The 22132-nt window shown below is 41.2% G+C and overlaps 1 protein-coding gene across 2 annotated transcripts in view; it reads left to right on the forward strand.

Moving 5' to 3' along the window:
* The window catches only part of cacnb4a (calcium channel, voltage-dependent, beta 4a subunit), a 35901-nt gene that overhangs the window by 7343 nt on the left and 6426 nt on the right, over window positions 1–22132 (forward strand). The window contains exons 3-11 of one of the 2 annotated variants that reach the window (XM_030758447.1): window positions 13678–13797; window positions 14737–14859; window positions 16146–16273; window positions 17091–17170; window positions 17286–17305; window positions 18321–18401; window positions 21494–21552; window positions 21648–21757; window positions 21882–22033. In XM_030758447.1, the coding sequence (XP_030614307.1) occupies window positions 13678–13797; window positions 14737–14859; window positions 16146–16273; window positions 17091–17170; window positions 17286–17305; window positions 18321–18401; window positions 21494–21552; window positions 21648–21757; window positions 21882–22033 (873 nt within the window). The remainder of the gene's footprint in view (window positions 1–13677; window positions 13798–14736; window positions 14860–16145; window positions 16274–17090; window positions 17171–17285; window positions 17306–18320; window positions 18402–21493; window positions 21553–21647; window positions 21758–21881; window positions 22034–22132) is intronic. The other variant, XM_030758448.1, reaches the window with a different exon arrangement.

Here is a 22132-nt window from a genome sequence, read left to right on the forward strand (position 1 = left end):
GATTATGACTGTGTGGTTATGTGTTTATTCTCAGTGTGGTAATGTTGCTCAAACTGTTACGTGTGATATCTAATTATACCACCATAGCAGCACGATCCCTCTTTGTCTCCAGAAATGTAATTCGCCTAATGTGCTTTTTCTCTTTTTACTTTTCATCCTTCTTTATTTCTCGCTCTCTTGCTCTTAAAATAAAAGCGCCCTTATGTGATATTTCACGCACCTTCAGCCTGAATAAAATGACCTTTATTCTGAAAGGTCTCTCTTTGATCTGCTGTTCCACATGGGCCAGAGGGGGTCTGCCGGGAGCTGCTGTGCAGATACACAGAACAGTATCTGAATGCATGATGAGGAAGGGGCACCCAGCGCTGTTCTTCAACTAAAATACATGCTGGATTAATGAAAAAAACAAACAAAGAAAAACATTTGTTTTGGGAACAGCCTGTTCAGAGCACGGGAGAAAAAAGGGTGGAGATGTTGATGAAAAGAGGCTTTAGCTGATCAAGAGAGGGTGCTGTTGCTCTACTTTGTCTGACAAACAGCAACATCTCAGAGCCAAACTTGTTTGAATCGGATCATGCACTCCATACACTGATTGTTCAGTTTGTGTAATTTGTGGTGTGTGTGTGTGTGTGTGTGTGTGTGTGTGTGTGTGTGTGTGTGTGTGTGTGTGTGTGTGTGTGTGTGTGTGTGTTTGTGTGTGTGTGTTTAACAGGAACACTGTGATGTCTTTCAGCTGCACAAATGAAGATAGTTTGTACAGCAATGAAATCAAAATCTGTCTGTAGTTTGTAACGTAACATCCGATGATAATTACATATTCAGTAAAGTAAAGCTCAGAAAAATGTTTGCTCTAAATGCATTTTTCTTTTAATTTGAAATGCACTGTTGTTTCATATGTAAAGTAGTTAAGATAGCAACAGTTTTACTATTCCAGACGCTGTCATGAAAGGTGTCAAACTGCAGATTTTAAGCTCTCCTGCTTTTCTTGATTGATTTTCTCTGTGATCGTGTTGCCAGCAGCAGACGTTTTACAGACTGATTTTACAGCCCCGGTGTGTTCGTGAAGCTGTAAAGACACGAGCGCTCCTTGTAGCAGAGCACCGAGTCTGCCCCTTGTTCAGAGAATCATCACTCAGCTGTTCACCTTCGCTGCCATTCTGCATGTGCAAATTAAATGTCACTCTTTGCAAATGGGTGTTTAGCGTGAAAGATTACCTCACACTCACATCCATGCGCACAATTCACGCGGCTTGCTGCTTAATGATGCTCTCGGGCTGCAGACGCCCCCGCCTCTTCCTCTCCCTCTTCCTTATTCACAGCCAGCCAGGCTGACTGCAGCAACCAATCGGCAGCCTGCATCTCACCTCGGTCATCGGCCAGTGCTGGGGAAGGGATTGGCTCGTGTGATCTGAGCTTGGAAGGCAGATGAAATGCCAGGTCTGCTCTGCCTCTAGGGATAGCCAGGCTGCCTTATAATGGGAAAGAACACTTGTTTGACCTGGGAGCACTAACGTCCAGTTCAGCATTAGGAGAAGACTGGGTTCCACCCATTTTCCTTTTCTTTTCCTTTTTTTTTTTTTTTTTTTAATCTGTTGCTCTGGTGTGATCTCTGTTCTTTTTGATCTACCTTCATGTGGAAGAAGAGACTGCTGGTGTTCTCTATCACTCCCCTGTCCTCATCATCCATCCTCTCCAGAGCAGGTTGATGATTAGTCATTTCTGCCTATTTTGCACTGAAGAGCACATTTTTTGGAACCTCACTCCTCCATGTACGATAACTTGTACCTTCATGGATTTGAAGACTCGGAGGCGGTGAGTGGAGACTGGTGTCTGACACTTGTAAACCATGCTATTCTGTTCCGTCGTGGCTGCTTGATCCCTACATAAACTCCCACAGAATGCATTGAGACTTGAGTGGGCTGAGCGTGTACTCATCTCGGGGGAGTTAGAAAAGGGAAGGGTGTGAGCGAGTGTGTGTGTGTGTGTGTGCCTCCTCGATTGGTCAAATGTACGGTTTTCTCACTAATACTGTCACCTGGTGCCAGCTTCTCCACCTGTCTGGGCCGAGTGTCTGCAGATCTGAAAAGTATTTTCTTTACCATCTCTCCAGATGGCTGACTGGCCGGCACGCGTGCTGTTAGGCTCTGTTTATGAGCATTGTGAACCTGTCTGTGTGATTCTTGTCTGCATCCACCTTTATCACATCCCACCGTACACCATCAAGGTTCACTGGAAAGACCAATAAACATAATTAGCATTCACTATGGCCATCTGTATGATACCGATGTGCTGTTGCATTCCAACTGTTACTCACACGATGAATGGCTTCATGTTAGAGAAGCCCATTAAGTGGATTCTCATCTTTACCACACATAGGTGCAGATAGACACCTTTGGTACAAAGAGGCAGACGGGCTTTTGTAAAATGAAAAATGTGTCGGAGTAGAAGAAATGCTTACAAAGGCAAGAAATACAGAAGCTGCTGCCGGGTGGAGGGAATCCCACTGAGGCAGAATCTGTCAGAACCTTTCTGTAACTCCACCTGACGCACTGGCTGCCTCTTGAAGAAAAGTAGAGGGTTTTTTATTCGCATGTTCTGTCCTGTCCACAGCATATACAGAGAGATGTTCTGTCTTTACATTTTTGTTTGCTGCGTTTTTGTTTGTTTTCTTTCTCCAGTTTTTTCCTACCTTGGGAGATTAAATCTCCCTGAGTTAAATTTCCAAAAGCTCAGAATTCTTGTGGAGTGTTCCATACCCAGCCAGGCTATCCAGGCTTTACTCCCCAAAAGCTCTGGATGCCCAAAATAACCCTCTTAATTTAGTTACCCTCTTAATCCTGGATAGTACAGCAACATCCACAATAGCGTGTTTATTTTTGTTTTGTTGCTCTCATTTATGTAATCATTATACGTCAGAATATCCAGCGAGCCTGGAGACTTCCACATTCTCAAGAAACTGTCTCATACAGCCAGTTGGGATAAAACCGGATCATTCACTCCATCATGACTACTTATGTCAGCTACATGCGCCGCTTCTTTCTTTTGTTTACTTTCAGTGAATCAGTGATTCATATAGGCGGCCTATTGGTCTATGTATTGTGTACTTTAATGACACCAATTAAATGCAAACCTGGAGAACTCGTTCATGCTCTCTGCAGGACTGCTGTGTCCCACATTGTTCCGTGTTCAGCTGTCCTGGCAGCATTGCAGAATGCATCTTTGAGGCTCTTATTGTCCCTGTAGTTTGCTATCAACACTTGTCTTTAGCTTGTGTGTGTGTGTGTGTGTTTTTTGTTTTTTGTTTTTAAATCCAGGAATGTCTAATACTACAGTTTCATCCTCATACCATAATAAGCTGCAGGCTGTCTTGTGATACTCATTTCCAGTGATAGTTATATGTCTCTGTCTAGAGGGACAAGAATACAATCTGTGTGTTTGGTGATACAGTTTATGACCTTACCACCCTTCTTTTTTTTTTTTTTTTAGTTTAAATTGAAGCTGGAAGTGAAAATGATTACTCTTTCTTTGCCACAGCTCAACATTTTTCAGCCCTTGAACAGTGTTACCAGGAATGTTGGTAGAGAAAAATTATGCCTTAAGAGTCCAGAACAAGACTACCCAGAAATCCGCCTTTTTGAGCAATTTTTAAAATATTTGTTTAACAGAACATGCAGGACTTTCCGTTTTGTGGCCTTGACCATTTATTATCTGTTGATGTAATATTTGCGAGTGAGTTGTAACTCATGCTTTTAGTTCTTATGTAATGTAAACAAAAGTTAAACTTGAATGTTATTGGTGTAAATTTGCATTTGACTATTTGCATTGGAGAGTCACTGTCCTTCCCTAGCTTCCAGGAATGATGTAAACCACTTTCTACAGTTCTGCAAACATACAGTGCATGACTCACCTTTACAGTTATTATGTAAAACACAAAGCCTAGTAAACCTTCTGCACTAGCTGTAGTAGTTTTACAACTGCAAACACTAGAGTGGAAACAGAGTTCTTTGAGCATGAAGAAGACAGCTTAAGAATATACACTCACTAGACACTTTATTAGGTACACCTTGCTACTTAAAGGTTGGCTCCCCTTTTGCCTTCAGAGCTGCCTTAATTCTTCGTGGCACAGATACAGCAAGGTGCTGCAAACGTTCCTCAGAGATTTTGGTCCATATTGACATGATAGCATCACACAGTTGCTGCAGATTTTGTTGGTTGCACATCCATGATATTATTTTCCAATTCCACCACATCCATCATGGCTTGAGATCTGGCGGCTGTTTGGCCATTTGAGTACAGTGAACTCATTGTTATATCCAAATAACCAGTTTCAGATGATCTGAGCTTTGTGACATGGCATGTTGTCCCGAGATGGGTACACTGTGGTCATAAAATGTACATGACCATCAACTGTACTTAGATAAGCTGTGGCATTTAAACAATGCTCCGCTGGTACTGAGGGGCATCATTTTCTGCAAACTCTAGAGGTGGTTCTGTAGGAAAATCCCAGCAGAGCAGCAGTTTCAAAAATACGCAGACCAGCCTGTCGGGCACCAACAATCATGCCATATTCAAATCCTCATCTCGCTCGTGTCCACATGCCTAAATGCACTGAGTTGCTGCCATGTGATTGGCTGCATTTGCATTAATAAGCAGCTGAACAGGTGTACCTAACAAAGTGGCAAGTCAGTGTATAAGGAGCTAAAGGGGCACGTGTGGGACAGGTTTTCAAAGAACTTAGAGACATTTACCCTCTGACCTTAACGCTACTGGATGCAGTGATGGTGCCTGTTGGGTGTGCTGAGGAGGGAATGCTTTCAGTCTTGTAGCCCGGGACTGATAGGCATAGAGGTCAGGGGAGTAGGATGGATGGAGATGAGAGAACAGACCAAGCTTTGGCGTCTGCACAGATAAGGTTCGAGTGTGGCGTGATGGACTCAAGACCGGTCACTTGACACTGAGATAATGACCCACAGCTTGTGTGTTTGCACAGAAAAGGAAGGTGGGGGGTGGATGGGGGTGGGGCATCGCTTGTTTAATGTGCTTGATAGTCATTTTAGGACTGCTTGAACATGCCTTTTGCTGACTGACATCCTTGTCATTCGTGCATTAATAATTTCAGGCTTGTAAAGTGGCAAATGTAGGGAACAGAGGTAATATGGCAAAATCTTCTCTGTGGTTAACTTTTAAATGTCCTGATTTTAAAAATATTAAAATGCTAATAATAGTCATAATTAGCTCTTTTATTTTTCTTACTGTTGTGATGAGTGCTGCCAAAAGTTTATTAAAAGTATTTATAATGTAACATAATAATACATCACATTATAATATAATAAAAGTAACGGTACTGTTAGAAACAGCAGGTTTATGTTACAAATGAACAACCATACGGCACTAAAAGCCAGCCTTGTACATTATCTTCTGTTAAAAAAGTTGTAGTTTGCTATTTTACATAGATGTACACTGAGTGATCCTCTGCTGCCAGTTGTGTGTTGGTTTTACTTCTTTCTCTCCAGTCTTCCAGCTATAGATTTCATTTGTAATGAGACACTAAATAACAGTTATTTGTATCAACCAAAGACTCTCATGGCTCTGAATGGATCATTAGCAGAGATGCCTGGAAGACAAAGACATTAATCCTCACTGTCCAGCCTGGCAGGTTGACTTCAAAGACTTCAAATGCCATGTTACATATTCTGGCATTTATTTTCATTCAATTATTGATGTGTAGTAGAAGTGATACCATGTAGCAAGTTCCCAACAAGTCTTCCATGTTCAGGACAGGAACATAGCTTTTTAAACTACTGAAAAAAAGGGAAAAAAGACTTTCAATCCAACAAATGAACTTTAAAAAACATAGAATGCCCTTGGTTCACAAGTGATTGACAGAATGGAAATAATAAGGAAAAAATGTTAAGAAATCAAGGTCAAACAAGCTTGTGCCTTTCTTCTCTGAGGGGGGTTTGTGAGCGCACCTTAGGAAGCCTGTATTACAGTTTCACAGATGTACTGACCCAGACAAACTCCCCATATGCCACTGTCCCCGGAGTGGGTCACTGACACCAGAAGCAAGAGCCCGCTTGGGTGAGCCTCCCTGCCTCAACCAGTAAGTGAATATTAAGAGGGCGGCATGGTGGTGCAGTGTTTAGTGCTGTTGCCTCACATCAAGAAGGTCCTGATTTGGAATCCACTGGTCAGGTGCAGCCTATCTGTGTGGAGTTTGCACGTTCTCTCTAGGTACTCTGGCTTCCTCCCCCAGTCCAAAGAAATCCATGTTAGGTTAGTTGATGATTCTAAATTAACCTTAGAAATGAATGTGGACATGAATGGTTGCTTGTCTCTGCATCAGCCCTCCAGTAGACCTGTTCTTGATGTACCCTGCACCCTGTGACAGCTGGACAGGCTGCCTGAACTGGAAGAAAATGGATGGAAAATATTAAGAGATGGATGCATAAAAAAAGAAAAACCATTATGTAGTTAAAATACTAAGAAAAATATTCCTTTTTTCCACAACAATAAACGGTAAGTCATGATAGTAAGATATTCCTAAACACTCATTTTTCTTTCAGCATGTGACATTTTAAAATAAGACAAATGGTGCTCTTCCTATAATATTACATAGCTGTGTGTCCTGCACTCTCCTTCACCATCTCTTGTCCTGCATGGATGAGTTAAACAGAGCATGTGGCAGCATCCACAGGGGCAACAGACTGTCCTGTCATCTGCTAGTAAACATTTGTGCTGAAGTCCAGTTTTTCACCCCATTTGGCTGAGTCTGCAGGACTCTGAACATCCACCAGCTGGTTGCTCTGCAAAGCTGAATGCAGAATCTACCCGACTTGATGAGTTGGAGACATACCGGTGTGAAGGCACAAAGCATGTCTGCATTTGAGTCAGTGTGACTGATTACATGCACATAAATTTTTTAGCAAGGGTTCAGTTTGAGCAAGATTTAATTAAAGACTGAAGCACAGGTACTGTGTTTTATTGTATTAATTCAGTTATCTGCCTTTTTTCATCCTTCATTTCATCATTTCCAACAAAATCTATAAATAATCTGTTAATTAGTTTATCCAGCTTAGAATGACAGCAGCTGCATTCTTTCTAGGACTCATATTTGAACTCTCTTTGTGTTGGTGGTAGTTCAACTTTGCATTGTGTGATATAGCACTAATTGTTCTCTTCTTCCATGTCTACTCCTTATTCCAAATCCCTTTTCTATGGTTTATTTTTAGATTATCTCATGACATCTGTTTTCAGACTCTTCCCGGTTATTAAATTTCATGGTGTCTTTATGAAGAGAAAGGCTGACAGAAAAGAGTCGGCGCATTAGTTTGCTGTCTGAGAGTGTTTACATAAAAAAATTTATTTCTGACGCACACGGGAACATGATATCCAGAGTTTTGTTCTGTTTTGTACCCGGTTCAGGGAAGACAATGCATCACCTGCCTGATTGTCAACATGACAATATTGCTCTCTGAGTATGTTTTTAGCACTGTTTGTTCTTCTGTCTGTCTGCCAGCACGATTCAGCAAGCTGTCCTAATTTCATGAGACTTTGCGGAGAGGTGGGCAAGTGTGGAGAGGTGGATCGTGGTGTTTAAAACCAGAAAACAGGGAATTGGCCTTGGCTGAAGATGCATTCACTGAGTGTCCTGCTTATTATGTTGTGATCTTTTGCTGTGCAGAATCTGATTGTGGTGCAGATTTGTGAGTGTACCAACCACACCTGCATGACATTGTGGAGAGGAGATCCACAAGTGATAAGTGAATGTAATGATAATGAAAGCATATATGATGAGAAAACAATTAAAAAGAGGAAAAAAGATTTATTTACTATTATTATTATTATTTTATTTTATTTTTTTTTTATTGTGACAGCTCCTGGGCACAAAGCTGTTAGATGGAAACAAGACATTTGACTGTGTCTTGATTCAGCAGAATATTCTTTGATATACTTGATACCGTTTTTGATTTGCAGTCATTTATATCTTCATTTGTTTTGATCTTATTGCAGGACACTTGTTTCGTGTGTCACACAGTGTGCAGTGAACTGCTTTGATTGTACGACATGAAAGGAAAGCAGTCATTAAAATGAATGAACGTATTCGTGCATTACGTCATGACTCTTTCATTATACGTTACATCGTGCTACGTGGTTTAATAGCGTGCTTGTCTTTTTTACATATCACATAACATTTCCATAGTAAGTGTTGCATGCAGTAGTGTTAACCGCATGTCTGTAGTGCTTTGTTTCTATAAATTCAGTCTAAGAGACAGATACAAGCAGCCAGACTGGCAAATAAAGAGAGTTATAAATGCCTGCTGGCAGGTGGGTTACATGAACTGCGAGGCCAGTGAATCACAAACGATATTGACATTGCTGGTGGCAACTATTGTAGCAGCCATGCTCACTCTCATCATTCAGTCATTCCCCTTATTTAATGCTGGTGACAAGAGGAATAACTGGCTTGTGACCTTGGAGAGCAGGGTGTGCACAGCAGCCTGCAGGCCACAGAACACAGTACATTCCCTCCACCTGTACTAGAAAACACTGATGAGCAGGAATTTGTGTTTGGACCCCAGAGGCTCTGTGCAGTGTGCGCTGAGCTAGAACTTCCCTGCTTGTAAGGCACTTTCTTCTCAATGTAACAACACACGAGCTGTGTCTCTCAGGTACTGGGCGCATTAGTCACAAAAGTCTGCTGAGGCAAAGTTCATTGGACCTTTATGGTTTAGGACATCACTAAAATACTCAGTGGGATCAGTGACGATGGAAGACGAGCATGTCTGCTAAGATCCTGCTGTTTGTACAGTGTAATTCTCACAGTAGCAATTGAGGTGCTTGATTAGGAAGTCAGTTTGAAGCATTATCAAAAAACTGCATGTATTAGAATCATGAAAACTGCATTTATTATATCAGCAGTCACATTGCTTGAAAGGTTTGATGACTTTTCACCAAAATAAGGTTTTAATAATAGAAATGCACTGATTGCAGCTTTCCTGGCTGATTTCTGATTTTTTTTTTTTTTCCCAACTGTGAACCAGCTGTTATTTTGTTAGTTTGGATTTTCTTTTTAAGAATTATAACTGCCAGCAATTGCAAACAAAACTTAACTTCAATGCAAAAAATTGTTTTCATATTGCATTATTATTCAACTTTTCAGTTTCCCCCAAACTGCAGTAAGTTACAGGAGCTTCTCTTACTGAAACATCTGAAAATGTGCTCTGCTGCTGGAGAGAGGTACAAATAATTCAGTGAAGATGAGTTGCTGTATACGTACCTTTACCTGACACATTTTACCTTACCAAACAAAATCAGGTGCAACAAAATTAATGTCAGGTTCTTACATCATTTTCCAGTATGTTTATAAATTCATCAGATAACAGACAACCTTTTCTCTGTTTCACTCATCTCCATAATTTTCCTTTTGTCTTCTTCGATCCTTTGCTCATACCGAGGCTGCTGGCTTGTGGCTGGCTCTGAGCTCTGGATGGCTTTAGCCACTTTACCTTTGTTAGCTTCTTGAAAATATCCATGTTCAGCTGGGTGAGGGTGATATAGGTGCGTGATTAGGTTTGGTTTTACAAACGTTTTCACGGTTTACTGTGGTAAACTTTGTGTCTTCACTCACAACGAGATTCCACGCAAACGACATGTTAGTGGTTGTGCGCTTGACTACTTGCCTGCACGGCTGTGTGAGAAACATTCACGCCTACAGACAATTAGTAGTCACCAGTTAACCCAACATGCATGTCTCAGACTGTGGAAGGAAGCCAGAGTTTTTCCTCCCACAGTCACAGAGTGGACCTTCTTGCTGTGACGTGACAGAGCTCATCACTGCACGGCTCTGCACTTTTTTGCATCTCTGGCAGTTATACTTCTGCCATCATCTTTCTCCAGCAGATTTAAATTCAGGATCCTTGCACTGCACTGTTTTATGTGTAATGGTGAACTGCAGAGTCCTGTTTTGCACAGTCCTGAGGTCACAAGTTTTGATGCACGTAGCTGTCTTTTTTTTTTTTTTTCTTTAATGTTTGTTATCTGCTCCATTTGTCCCTGTAATTGTTAACAATAAAGTTGTTTTGAACTCTGCTTCACCAATGCATTTTTCAACTGCATAAAATTCAATATATTAAATAATCTGTATTAAAAAAAAACTCACTATATTATTTTTTCACAGTGTTCAAACTCTCAGAGCTGCTCCACCAAAGTGCAGTTGTAACAAACTGGACTGATGCCAGTTCTCCCACATGGCATTTCAAACAGCTACAGCACCGGTCAGCCAAAGGTGAAGTCCTCAGAGCCAAGATTTGCATTATCGCTGTGTGTTGGCAGTGTCAGCAAACTATAAGTCAAAACTGTTTGAAAATAGAGGTCTGGCACACCATGTCTCCAATCACCTATGATGATTGATGGGTTTATAGTCCAGGTCCATTATCCCTACTCATGTGCATGAAGTGTGTTCTTTTTGTTGCATTTGGCCAGTAACATTAAGCTGATGTAGGCACCTTGAATATCCAGGAGGGCAGGAACAGTTTGAAATGCTTTATTCTCAGAAGTGTGGCACAGAGGCTGTGCAGGGTGGCAAACAAGTAAGCAGACTGGAATCAGAATTACAAGAGTGATGATCCACTGGATCAGTGGCTACTCCTTCACCCTTTTAAAGTGTCTGTTTCTTCCTTGAATTTCTTTCTCTGGCAGGGGCTTATAATCTCCATTTCAGGTTCTTTCAGATCATTCACTGTCAGATAGAGTACTCAGCTGTTCCCGGTTAAGAGCAGAAGAAAGCAATCTGTTCCTTACATTAAGGATCCATGCCACAGCTTTATTGAGGCATTGCTTTACATGTGTGTTCTTTCTTTTATTGAATTAAAAAAAAAACTTAATTGTTTTGAGAATGTTTTTCCTCCAGGTTTGGTTTAGTTCAAAGGAGTCCACCTTTGATAGGCATGAGTAAGGTTTTGTGATGATATGAATGCGCACAACTTTGTCATCTTGGTGTTAATATACTTAAGCAGATCCATCATCTGTCCAGATCACAAATTGCAACTTGAATTTGTTTACTCAAAATCTTGTCTGAGCTTTGCCGTGGCTGCAACTGTTCGTTGCTGCTATTGGTTCCAAACTTTGGAATAGTGGTGAACGTGATTGGGGGAACTCATTTTTTTCCATAATGTAGGCTTAATTGACTTTGTGCCACAGCTGTCTTTGGTAAGATTACAAAAATGATGCAGCTGAGCAAGTGTTGTCTCTCCAAAGTGTGCTAGCTCAAAACATGAGTGCAGGTTCAGATCGGCTGTGCGTGTACAGATCCTTCATCCAGTCGGACCACTGCTGACCAAGATTATCGGGATTTACGCCATGCCGGCTGTGCTGTAGCCTGCGTTGATTTTGGAAGATCCTTTTCCTGGAAAACCACAGACCAAAATCACCATGGAGGAGCTCCTTTTTTCTTGTGGATGGGGCCTTTGAAGTGTACGCCACTGAACCGTTAGTTCTCAGTCAAATGGAGTACACTTGACTGAATCTTCAGCCAGGTCCGCATCTTTTTTTGCCCTTTACATCTTGGATTTGGCTGCCAACACCACTTTAATGTTTTTTGGCAGACTGCTGCACGGCAGCATGGCATCTTCCCTGGAGATGGCTGACAGAAGGCAGTCATCAACATCGACCCTGTGAACTAGGGCATTGACCACTGTAGTGTCAGACAGGTCCCTGCTGTTTTCAGCGCACTCTGAAGACTGTTTGGCTAATACAGTCTGGTGATGAGGAAGCACCAAATAGGTGCACAACCATCATTTGTGCTGCTAGAGCTTTGTGGATGTTGATCAGCAGTAATAACTACAGGCTCTTGGTGGAATCCCGTGATGATTCTAGTCAGGATGCTGGTGAAGTCTGGAACCCACAAAAGTTGCTTGTTCAGTGTGACTTCCTGACCACAGTCAGCACCACAATCAATGAAACACATATCTATCCTTTTCTGGGGACAGTTCACTCTGTAGTGTGGAATGTACCAAACCTTCCCATCAACCTCCATTGCTTAATCCTTCATGATCACATCACTCTTGAAAATAACACAGTCCTCATGAAGTTCTTAAATAACATATGCTGTTACATTTTCTGCTGCTTTGCAGTTACCCTCTCTCAGTCCTCCATTCACCCGCCATCCTTGGATGGTTCTTTTTCATAAGGTACATTATTTATACTCCTCATGACCTCCTCTGTTTGAATTGCATTTGCCACATTAAGTCCAAACCAGTTTCAGCCTTAGACTGCCTAGCTCTAAGCATTTTAAAACATGACTGCAAACAGTCTTCTGCTCTCCTGTGGTTGTTACAAGAATGTCAGTCTTATTTCCATTTAGGTTGACCTTATTCATAAGCTCCTTGGTGCAAAACACAAATGCAGTAACCAGTTTGTTGCCATTCTTAGCCTTTATTTGGACTGGAAGGATCCTATCTGTTTCACCATCCCAGTTTATTTGCTGTGTCTACAAACCCCAAAAACAATTTTTCCCCACTGAACTTGTTTCATGCCAGTGAAATCTCCCACTAATCCCATCTTCTTTTTGCAAAGGGATTCATTAATTATTCCTTCTTAATCCTTGATTCATACAATAAGGGAAGACAAAATATTCTGCAATGTGTTTTATGTGCATCACTGCTGGACGGGCAGTTTGCTGTATTTGATGCCCTGGAGCCTGTTGAGCGCAATGATGTTGTAATAATTCTCTGCCATGGGGAAATGTGCTCCCCAGCTGAGCATTCACTGTTGCTTCAGTTTATGTTTGCACATTTTCCTCAGCTAGTTGGTCAGAATCTTGCAGTCTTGGTAGTTCACGATTGCTTTATTTGCCTCGAATAAGCGGATGGGCGTTTTTACTGCTCCTCTAGCCCAGCAGTCAAAACGCCCAGCGTTGACTTGTGGGTACGAATCTAATAACTCCACTTATAGTGATGGTATGAGACTGGTCTTTAGCCTGAAGCAGACTTTATATATAGGCACATATACTTGCGAGAAATTCAAGAATTAGCCTGGAACTCTCTTAACAAACCCAAATCTAGTAAAAGGGGCAACACAAAAGCACCACATTGATGTCAAAGCCCTGAGCAGGGAATCCCTGGGTTGAATCCTGGCTGTGCTAACTGTGCCCTTGCTATCTCTTCCTGTATTTCCTGCCTCTCTCAACTGTTGCTATCAATAAATCTTTCAAAATATATTTTTGCCGTGCATAATTTCTACTTTTCTTGGTGTCTGTATTGGAATTGAAAGTATTTTACTGTGATGATAGGCCTTAACAGAAGTGCAGCAGCCTGGAAGCCCGTAGAGGTCAGTGCAGCAAAGCATTTCTGAACCTGTTCAGCCGTCCGTCTGTCATTTTTAAATCTGCCAGCCTTTGATCTTGTATGGAAAGTAATACAACTAATCATGTGTGCAACGCCCACAGACGGGTCTGTGGTTTTAAGAAATGGGCATTTGTTGGGCCCTGCATCTGTTTGTGCATTTAAATGTGTTTATTTTTTGAACGGGACGAATGAAATTACACAATAAAGATGTCAGGTTTTATCTGGAGGGCGTAAAAAAAAGTTATGGCACCCCCGTAGCTGTTTATCCTTAGTGCCCATATCCCTTCTGGTAACGGGTTGTTTCCATGTTTTGTGTTCTTTTGTTCTTCAGGGCTCAGCTGATTCCTACACAAGCCGACCATCTGATTCAGATGTGTCCCTGGAGGAGGAGAAGGAGGGCGGGCGGCAGGAGAGGGAGCAGCAGGCCACTGTTCAGCTTGAGAGAGCAAAGGTCAGTGTCAGTGTAGGAAGTGTTTGCAGGATAATGGAGCTACAGATCTGGCTGTGATCACATTAAAAGAATCTGAGATAACACCTTGTTTTGTTTGTGAATCACGAACCCTTGATTCAGTATCACAGACTGCACCACTAATCTGTGTTAATCGCTGTCTAAAGGTTGTCATACTGATAAAAAATTAAACAGATCTGGATCTGATTTTTTTTTTTTTAAGGATACGTTTCTAATCTTTCACAGTTTTCAACAATGTAAACGGGAAACTGTGAGCCAGCATTCATGTTGCCATAAATCAGGTACATGAAATGAACACAGCAGTTCTGTTAAGTACTTAAATGTTAAAGCCTTTAACATTAGGAAAATGTACCATTTCACCTGCACTGATTTAGGAAAATGAATGGTTAAATAAAACAAAATTGATCATATCTAACATACCAATCTACCTGATCACTTTGTTTACTCTGTAGTAGCAAAAAAAATGTTTTAAAGATATTCATGAATAATAATAATAATAATAATGTTGCTCTATGCACTTGGTATGAGGTTTGCTACCCTCTCCTGCTATCTGCTGTAGATGTGGTATGATCACCACTGATGCTGTCCTGCCACCGCTGCTGTCAGGAGGTCTAAAATAGCTTCTCTTCAGCAGTGCCCACCCCTCACTGCAGGGCATTCTTTCTGCATGTGTGATGCTGGAGCTTGATGGGCACACCGGTGCTGTAAAAGCTCACTTGATCGGGTGGGGGTGGTGGGGGGCTTGCTCGCTCTGTGTCCTTTTTCTACTGCTGCTTCTGTTTATGTTCTAATGTTTCTCAATTTTGATATAAGCTGTCATATTCTGTGATAGATTGTTTCAACCAAGACATTCATTGCTAATATACATTCTTATTGCCACCTTGTTGCTGTGATGGCTTGTTCCTCCCTTCTTTCCTGCAGACTAAAGCGGTTGCGTTTGCAGTGAGGACCAATGTCAGTTACTGTGGTGCGCTGGATGAGGATGTTCCTGTGGCTGGCACTGCTGTCTCTTTTGATGCCAAGGACTTCCTCCACATCAAAGAGGTGCGATTCAGTCACTGTGTGGCACCGTGGGGGGGGGGGGGGGGGTCCAATTTAGTCTGCACAGTTTATCTTGTAACCACAGGAGAAGCTATTCTTTCAAATAAACAAATAGTTTCGTGTTAACTGTTTTCCTACTGTCTATGTAACAGATTTTCTCATCATGGAGCTTGTGAGCAATCTTTTTTTTAACTAGAAAATAATCATCGGTTAATCTGATATTCATAGCCCCCCCCCCCCGAACAGTCTTTGCTTATCAAATCGGATCTTTGTGATAGACTTTTCACACTGTTGCCTTTGTGTCCAGACTTCACCAACCTATCTGCAAGGGTTGTCATGGCAACAGTGTAGTCATTAGTAACAGTATAGCCATGCTTATGACGCAGCTTTTCAACGCATGCGTTTAACCCAAAGGTTATTTTGCTGTGTGTCCACAAACTGTTGTTCTTCCTGGTTTCCTCCATTACTTCTTGCTAGTAGCAATTTTGCTTTTGTAGCACTTTTCTACTCAAGCACTGAAAGCGCTTTATACAACATGTCTCATTCACTCATTCAAATACACATTCATACAAGTGCTTTTTTTCCATGTCAACGTGCTTTCTATCTAACATTCACACACTCGAGGTTCAGTGTCTTGTCCAAGGATACTTTGGCATACAGACTGGGGCAGCCAGGGATCAAACCACCAACCTTCTGATTAGTAGATGACCGGCTCTACCTCCCGATCGATACTTCTCCAACAGTATTGGTCAGATTTTAATTAAACATGATTAATTTGTCCTGGACATGACTGTTTGAGAGCCTTTTTGACTTCTCAGTACTGCCAACCAGTGTCATCTAAATGTATAACTTAATTTGTGTACTTCACACAATACGGTAACCTGTGAATTGAGAGGGATCATGAGCTGGATGAGTTGAAGTGAGCTGGTGTGGTTCAGCATTCATCATAGACAGTTATAAAAGCAGAAATAGCACTCTGCTTTCATGTCAGGGTGATCATTATCTTTGTTTGCCCTGACTGGATTCCAATTCTGTTTTTCTTGGAAAACCAGCCAATAAAAAAGGCATCCTGACTGAATTAAAGCAGCTCTTTATATTACGAGTGCATTACATGCTGAAATGTGGTGTGGTGTGTACTGAGCACTGTTGTTTGTGATTACGAACAGGTGTCATTTTTGGATCAGGATATTTGTTACTGGGATGCTAAGCAGAAGTTGTTTTTTATCGAGTGCATTGTAATTTGAAATTCTGGGATTTTGTCACTGATATTTATCTCTTTGCCTTTTCAGAAATACAACAATGACTGGTGGATCGGCCGCCTGGTGAAAGAGGGCTGTGACATTGGGTTCATCCCCAGCCCTCTGAAGCTGGAGAACATCCGGCTTCAACAGGAACAGAAGAGAGGACGTTTCCCTGGGTGAGCAGAGGAGAGGGAGGGCTGAATGAAAACAGGGACGAACGAGTGCAAGAGAGTGGAGGAGTCAGCAGGAGCAGATTTTTAGAGAAGAGACATGGATCAAAGGGGATAAAGAGAGTTGAAGGGTTTGGGATTGCATTGAGGAGAGAGCCACTTTAGGGATGAGTAGAGGCAGTTGAGCCGGCAGATAAGCGGGATGTCAGGTGGATGGAATCCAAGCAGTGCTGTGTGGTCCAACTTCTCGGAGGTGTGCCTGGATCGGGGCCATCACAGAATTTTCCATCAGATGGGATGCTGGGTTTTACTCACCAAGACGATTAACGGTGCTGAGCGCTAACATCTTCTCTGTTACAATAAAAACAAAGCAAAAAGATATGTCACTGTGAGTGATTTTGCTCTTATATCTAATTTCCATTACAAAGCTGTGTTATCTGAATAATACTGAAAGAAAAATGATTGCATATCTAGGTCACATGTGCTCACAGCCAAAGAACAATCAACCTACTGCGCACGTCAGTTGATGATTAATAAGAACGCATTATTCCCTGTTCTTTTGTCTTGTATTGATGTATTTATAGCTTTTATCTTTCAGGAGAAGTCTGCCTTACTTTTCCAACAGTTCATATTGAGCAGCCTCACAGGCACATCACTGATCCACTAGTTCTGTGATGTTATTTAAATCCAAGAATATACAGTAATATACAGTTTATGACCATAGTAGATAGTGAGTTTACTCGTGGGCGGTGGTGTTTGACAGATGATATCCCGTTAGATTTCACAGTAACACTATTCTTTTTATCCACTGTTATCTGTGCAGCAGTAAATCCAGCGGGAATTCTTCCTCCAGTCTGGGAGAGATGGTATCAGGAACGTTCAAGCCAAACCCAAATTCTGCAGGTTAGTTGCACAGATCTGGTTAGGTGTAAAAGGAAAGTAAAGTAAAATGAGGCTTCAGTGTGTCTGATAGTTCCGGTGTAGTGTGCACTTACTAGATATTTCCCTTCTTTTTCAGGAAAGCAGAAACAGAAAGTGGTGAGTGTGACAACTTGTTTGCTTATTATTCTGTATTTTATAGGTTAAAAACACTTATATTTATTTCTTATCATCATAATAGCAAGGTTCATATAGACTACTTGTTTGTAAAGCACAATTGTTCATAAAAAGAAAAAATCAACTGTCCAAAAGTTTCACTCTAATATATAGTTAATATATAATCAAAGGAAAACAGTCGTTATGAGAAAATACATTTTTAGGGATTTTGCATTATTGAGTCCCTTTAAAAATGGTACATATATACATTACATACATTATATGGACAGTGGAGATTATAGTGTAATTGTGGCAAACATTTTATTGTATTGTATGTTATTGAATCCCTAAAGATGTCAAGTATGGTATCCTGGGGTAATAAATAAATATAAATAATTTCTCGCTGAGACCCAAAGAATATATCTTCACAAAAGTGGAAGAAATGGATTGCTATATTTAAATTTGAAGGAGCTACATTTAGATGACAGAGTTTGCATTTTATTAGCATTTTATTGTTGGAGGAGTTGATGCTTGATCACAATGAAGACAGACTGAAACTTGATGATTGTTGGCGTGTCAGTTTCTGCTCCACTGTACTGTTTTTTTTTTTTTGTTTGTTTGTTTGCTCAACAGTGATAAATCACTTTTATCATAGCAGCTTAAACCTGTATCCATATTACTAAAACACTATCCGGTGCCACTTATTGAAAGTGTACCACATTAAATCAACAGGTCATATAGTACCACTTTGTTTAAAATACATGCAGCATTGTTGCGCTTAATTTCTGCTGCATCAAATTTGACACAACCACGCACAGTTACGGTTGTGGCCTTTAGAGCAGGTTTTGTGACATAAGTGTTTATGCTATTTGCATAAAATGAGGCAGAAGAAAAAATGTCACCGTCTTTTTTTTAATCTTACTCTGGCCTGGTGCTGCTGGCCTGACTCGGAGACTTTAGGGAACAAATGCTAATAACATCAAAATTTGACTTTATCTGTGTGTTTCCGGCCCTCCAGGCTGAACATGTTCCTCCATATGACGTGGTTCCCTCCATGAGGCCAGTTGTCCTTGTGGGACCCTCCCTGAAAGGTTATGAGGTAAAACACACTGCCGCTCCTCAAACGGCCTAACTCAGCCTTTTTTTTTTTTTTCTGCAAAAAAAAAAATTCACCTTGAATTCACCTTGATGAAAGAAACTACAGAACAGAAGGTACTTCTGTATCCATATGGCAGCCTATTAAAAATAAGTGACACTTTGGAAATAATAAGATTGACGTGCAGTTCATTCATATTCACTGTTGCTTAGTGATACTGCAGCAGATCACTGTACTGAGTGCTTCTCAGCTTGACGAAACTTTGAAGGGACAGACCGGACTGGAGCGCACTGATGAATTCACAGCTTTTAATTCTGCAAACAGACTAAAATTTCCACAGTGCTGTGTCTTTATCAGTCAGAACAAACAAAGAAGGTAACCAAGTGTAATCAAGTCAGACCAAGGATTTCAGCAGGGGGGAGTTACCATAACGTGTCCATATGGGCCATGCAGACTCACACCTTACCTGTATATCACCTCATGTCATAAACTATTGAATTTTAATCCCAATTAATTCATTCTAAACATTAAAATCCAAACTGCTCATCCATAAAGGAGGCCAAGGAGGCTGTGGGAGGTAGGAGTGCTGAAGTCAGTTGTCATGGAATCACAGTCCTTGTCTCCTATCCTGGTGTTGCCGTGGTAACAACCTTCTGGGTAAACTGCACCAGTATGAACAAGTGGAGCATCGTTTGAAATTAGAAACACAAAATAATGCGTACTGTGCCTTGAGATACTTTTTGTGCAACAAAGCTTTTAGTTTGCTGTATTTGCTCATGCTGTAGCCTGTGAGATTTTGTGTTAGCGATAATTTTTTTTTTTTTTGCTAGTGATTATTTTTACTAATCACGTGGCAATTAATAAGTGACGTGCACTATTTCAAGCTTGCATAAAGGTCGGCACAGTTGTACTGAAGGTAACGATGCTACAAATAATACAATACTCTCAAAGATGCACTTTAAAATTTTACTTTGAGAAGTAAAACTACGGACATATTTTCACTGGAAGGAAGTTGAAGGGTCAGTTCACCCCAAAATTAAATATGCATTTTTTTTTTCCTCTGGCATGCAGTGTTTTTTATGCATCTAGATTGATTTCATGGGCGATCCCAGGTTTGGAGATATTGGCTTATTCAAGAGCCTACTTTTCGAAGAACTCAGCAGTCAGCTTGTTACATCTCAGGTACCACTGTGGCTCACTTGGTTGAGCAGGTGACCCACAGGCATGGCAGGGGCCTGGGTTTGATTCTGCCCCAGACCATTTTCTGTGTGTCATTCCACCTTGCACACTTCCTACTTTCCTGTCTACTCTCTACTACAGTCCTGTGCAATAACACCCAATAAAAATAAATGATAAAAAAATAAACGCCCATAAACAATAATGTTTATGGTAGTTTCATTTTAATTTCCATTAAAATGAAACTACCATAAACATTAGGGAAATCCAAAAAAAACCCATAAAAGGTATAAACTGAGTATTCGATCCCCTACAAACCAGCCAGAATTCTGGCTCCCTCAGATTGGCTGTGTGCCCACGTGGCACCAGATTACAATCAGTCAATTGATTTCAGATACTCCTGATCTCAACTTGTTATGTGTATAAAGCACATCTGTCCAAAGAATCAATTTCTTCCATTCCAATCTTTCCACCACAATGGGCGAGACCAAAGAGCTGTCAAATGACGTCAGGGACAAGGTTGTAGACCTGCACAAGGCTGGAATGAGTTACAAGACCATCAGCAAGAAGCTTGGTGAGAAGGTGACAACTGTTGGTGCGATTATTCAGAAAATGACCATCAGTCACCCTCGGTCTGGAGCTCCATGCAAGATTTTGCCTCATGGGGTGATGAAATCTTGCAGCGCCCACAAGAAATCAGAATTGAACTCTGTGGCATCAACTCGACCCACCATGTCTGGAGGAAGAGAAATGCTGAGTATGACCCCAAAACACCATCACCACAGTCAAGCACTGAGGTGGAAACATTATTCTTTAGGGTTTTTTCTTCTGCGGGTACAGGACAACCTCACTGCATGGTGGGGCCAATGGACGGGGCCTAAAATCTTAGAAAAGAACCTCCTTCCCTCAAGCAGAACACTGAAGATGGGTTGTGGATGGGTCATCTAGCATGATGATGACCCAAGAGATATCACCAAAGCAACAAAGGAGTAGCTTAAGAAGAAGCACATTAAGGTGATAGAGTGGCCTAGGTAGTCTCCAGACCTCAGTCCTCTTAAAAATCTGTGGAGGGAGCTGAAGCTTCGAGTTGCCAAGGAGCAGCCAAGAAACCTGAAGGATTTAGAGAGTTTCCAGAAAGAGATGTGAGCCAAAATCCCTCCTGAGAAGTGTGCAAACCTGGTGACCAACTACAAGAAACGTCTTACCGCTGTGCTCACCAACAAGGGTTTCTCCACCAAGTACTAAGTCCTGTTCTGCTCGGGGATCAAATAACTATTTCACTAAATGACATGCAAATCAATTTATAACTTTTATGTGTTTTTTTTTCTGGATTTTGGGTTGATATTCTCTATTCATTGTCTTGAGTCAAAGACCTCAAGAAGTATAAGCGTGTGCGTTTGAGAATAACTTTATCAACTTAAATTTACGTCTCAATTCAAGGCCTCAGAGTAACATTCGTGTTCTTCAGCTAAGGTTCAAAGCTGCACCGTATGAGTGACCCAGTTCATAACTTGTGCATTCATCTTTGCGACATCTCTCACTGAAGCTTTTGCTCATTTTATTTAATGTGACCCATGTTCATCAGCCAGGAGGAGGGAAAAAAAACTTTGCACAGTGTAGACTATAGCTTGGTCAAATGTGCACTGCAAAAATCAGGCTCAGCAGGAGACTGAATGAGAACCATCAAAATGAATAATGGAGGACTAGCTTCTTTTACTGGCTGCTCGATACTCAATAGCTGTGTAAAAATGTTCATGTTATGAGACACTATAGACACCTTTTGTTTGCTTGTAACAGGCTTGACAGCATTTCCCATTTCCCCTGCCTTTAATTCACTTGTTTTAATCTATTCTTTTCTTCTTCCTCTTCTTCCCATTTCATCTTGTCTGCACCACCCTCTCCACTACTCATTGCTGTAGGTGACCGATATGATGCAGAAAGCACTGTTTGACTTCCTGAAGCACAGGTTTGATGGGAGGTGAGCAGGGAAAGCGTCGCAGCATCCGTCATATAATGCATCATCACGCTGACTGTGTGCTCTGTATATGACGCATATGGTTTCTTTTGTTCCAGGATATCCATCACAAGGGTAACAGCTGACATATCATTGGCCAAGAGGTCAGTACTAAACAACCCCAGTAAGAGGGCCATCATTGAGAGATCCAACACCCGCTCCAGTCTTGGTAAAGCTACAGGAACTGTCTCACTCAATGATGTGCATGTCTTATAGGTGATCTGGAGTGTAAATGTAATGCATATTCTGTCCTATTCATATTTGCTCTGCTATACATTTTTGATTTCTTGTAGCAGAAGTCCAGAGTGAAATAGAAAGGATCTTTGAGCTGGCCAGGTCTTTACAGCTGGTGGTTTTGGATGCTGACACCATTAACCACCCAGCTCAGCTTATCAAGACTTCATTAGCACCCATTATCGTCCATGTTAAAGTGTCCTCGCCTAAGGTGAGATTGAAGGCTTAAATAATATCCAGCCTAATAAAACTGTGTTGAGTTTTACATTAACCTGACAGGATACTAGATGGTATAATAATTCTTTTTAAG

This window comes from Archocentrus centrarchus, chromosome 21, assembly GCF_007364275.1.
Source record: "Archocentrus centrarchus isolate MPI-CPG fArcCen1 chromosome 21, fArcCen1, whole genome shotgun sequence".
NCBI classification, from domain to species: Eukaryota; Metazoa; Chordata; class Actinopteri; order Cichliformes; family Cichlidae; genus Archocentrus; species Archocentrus centrarchus.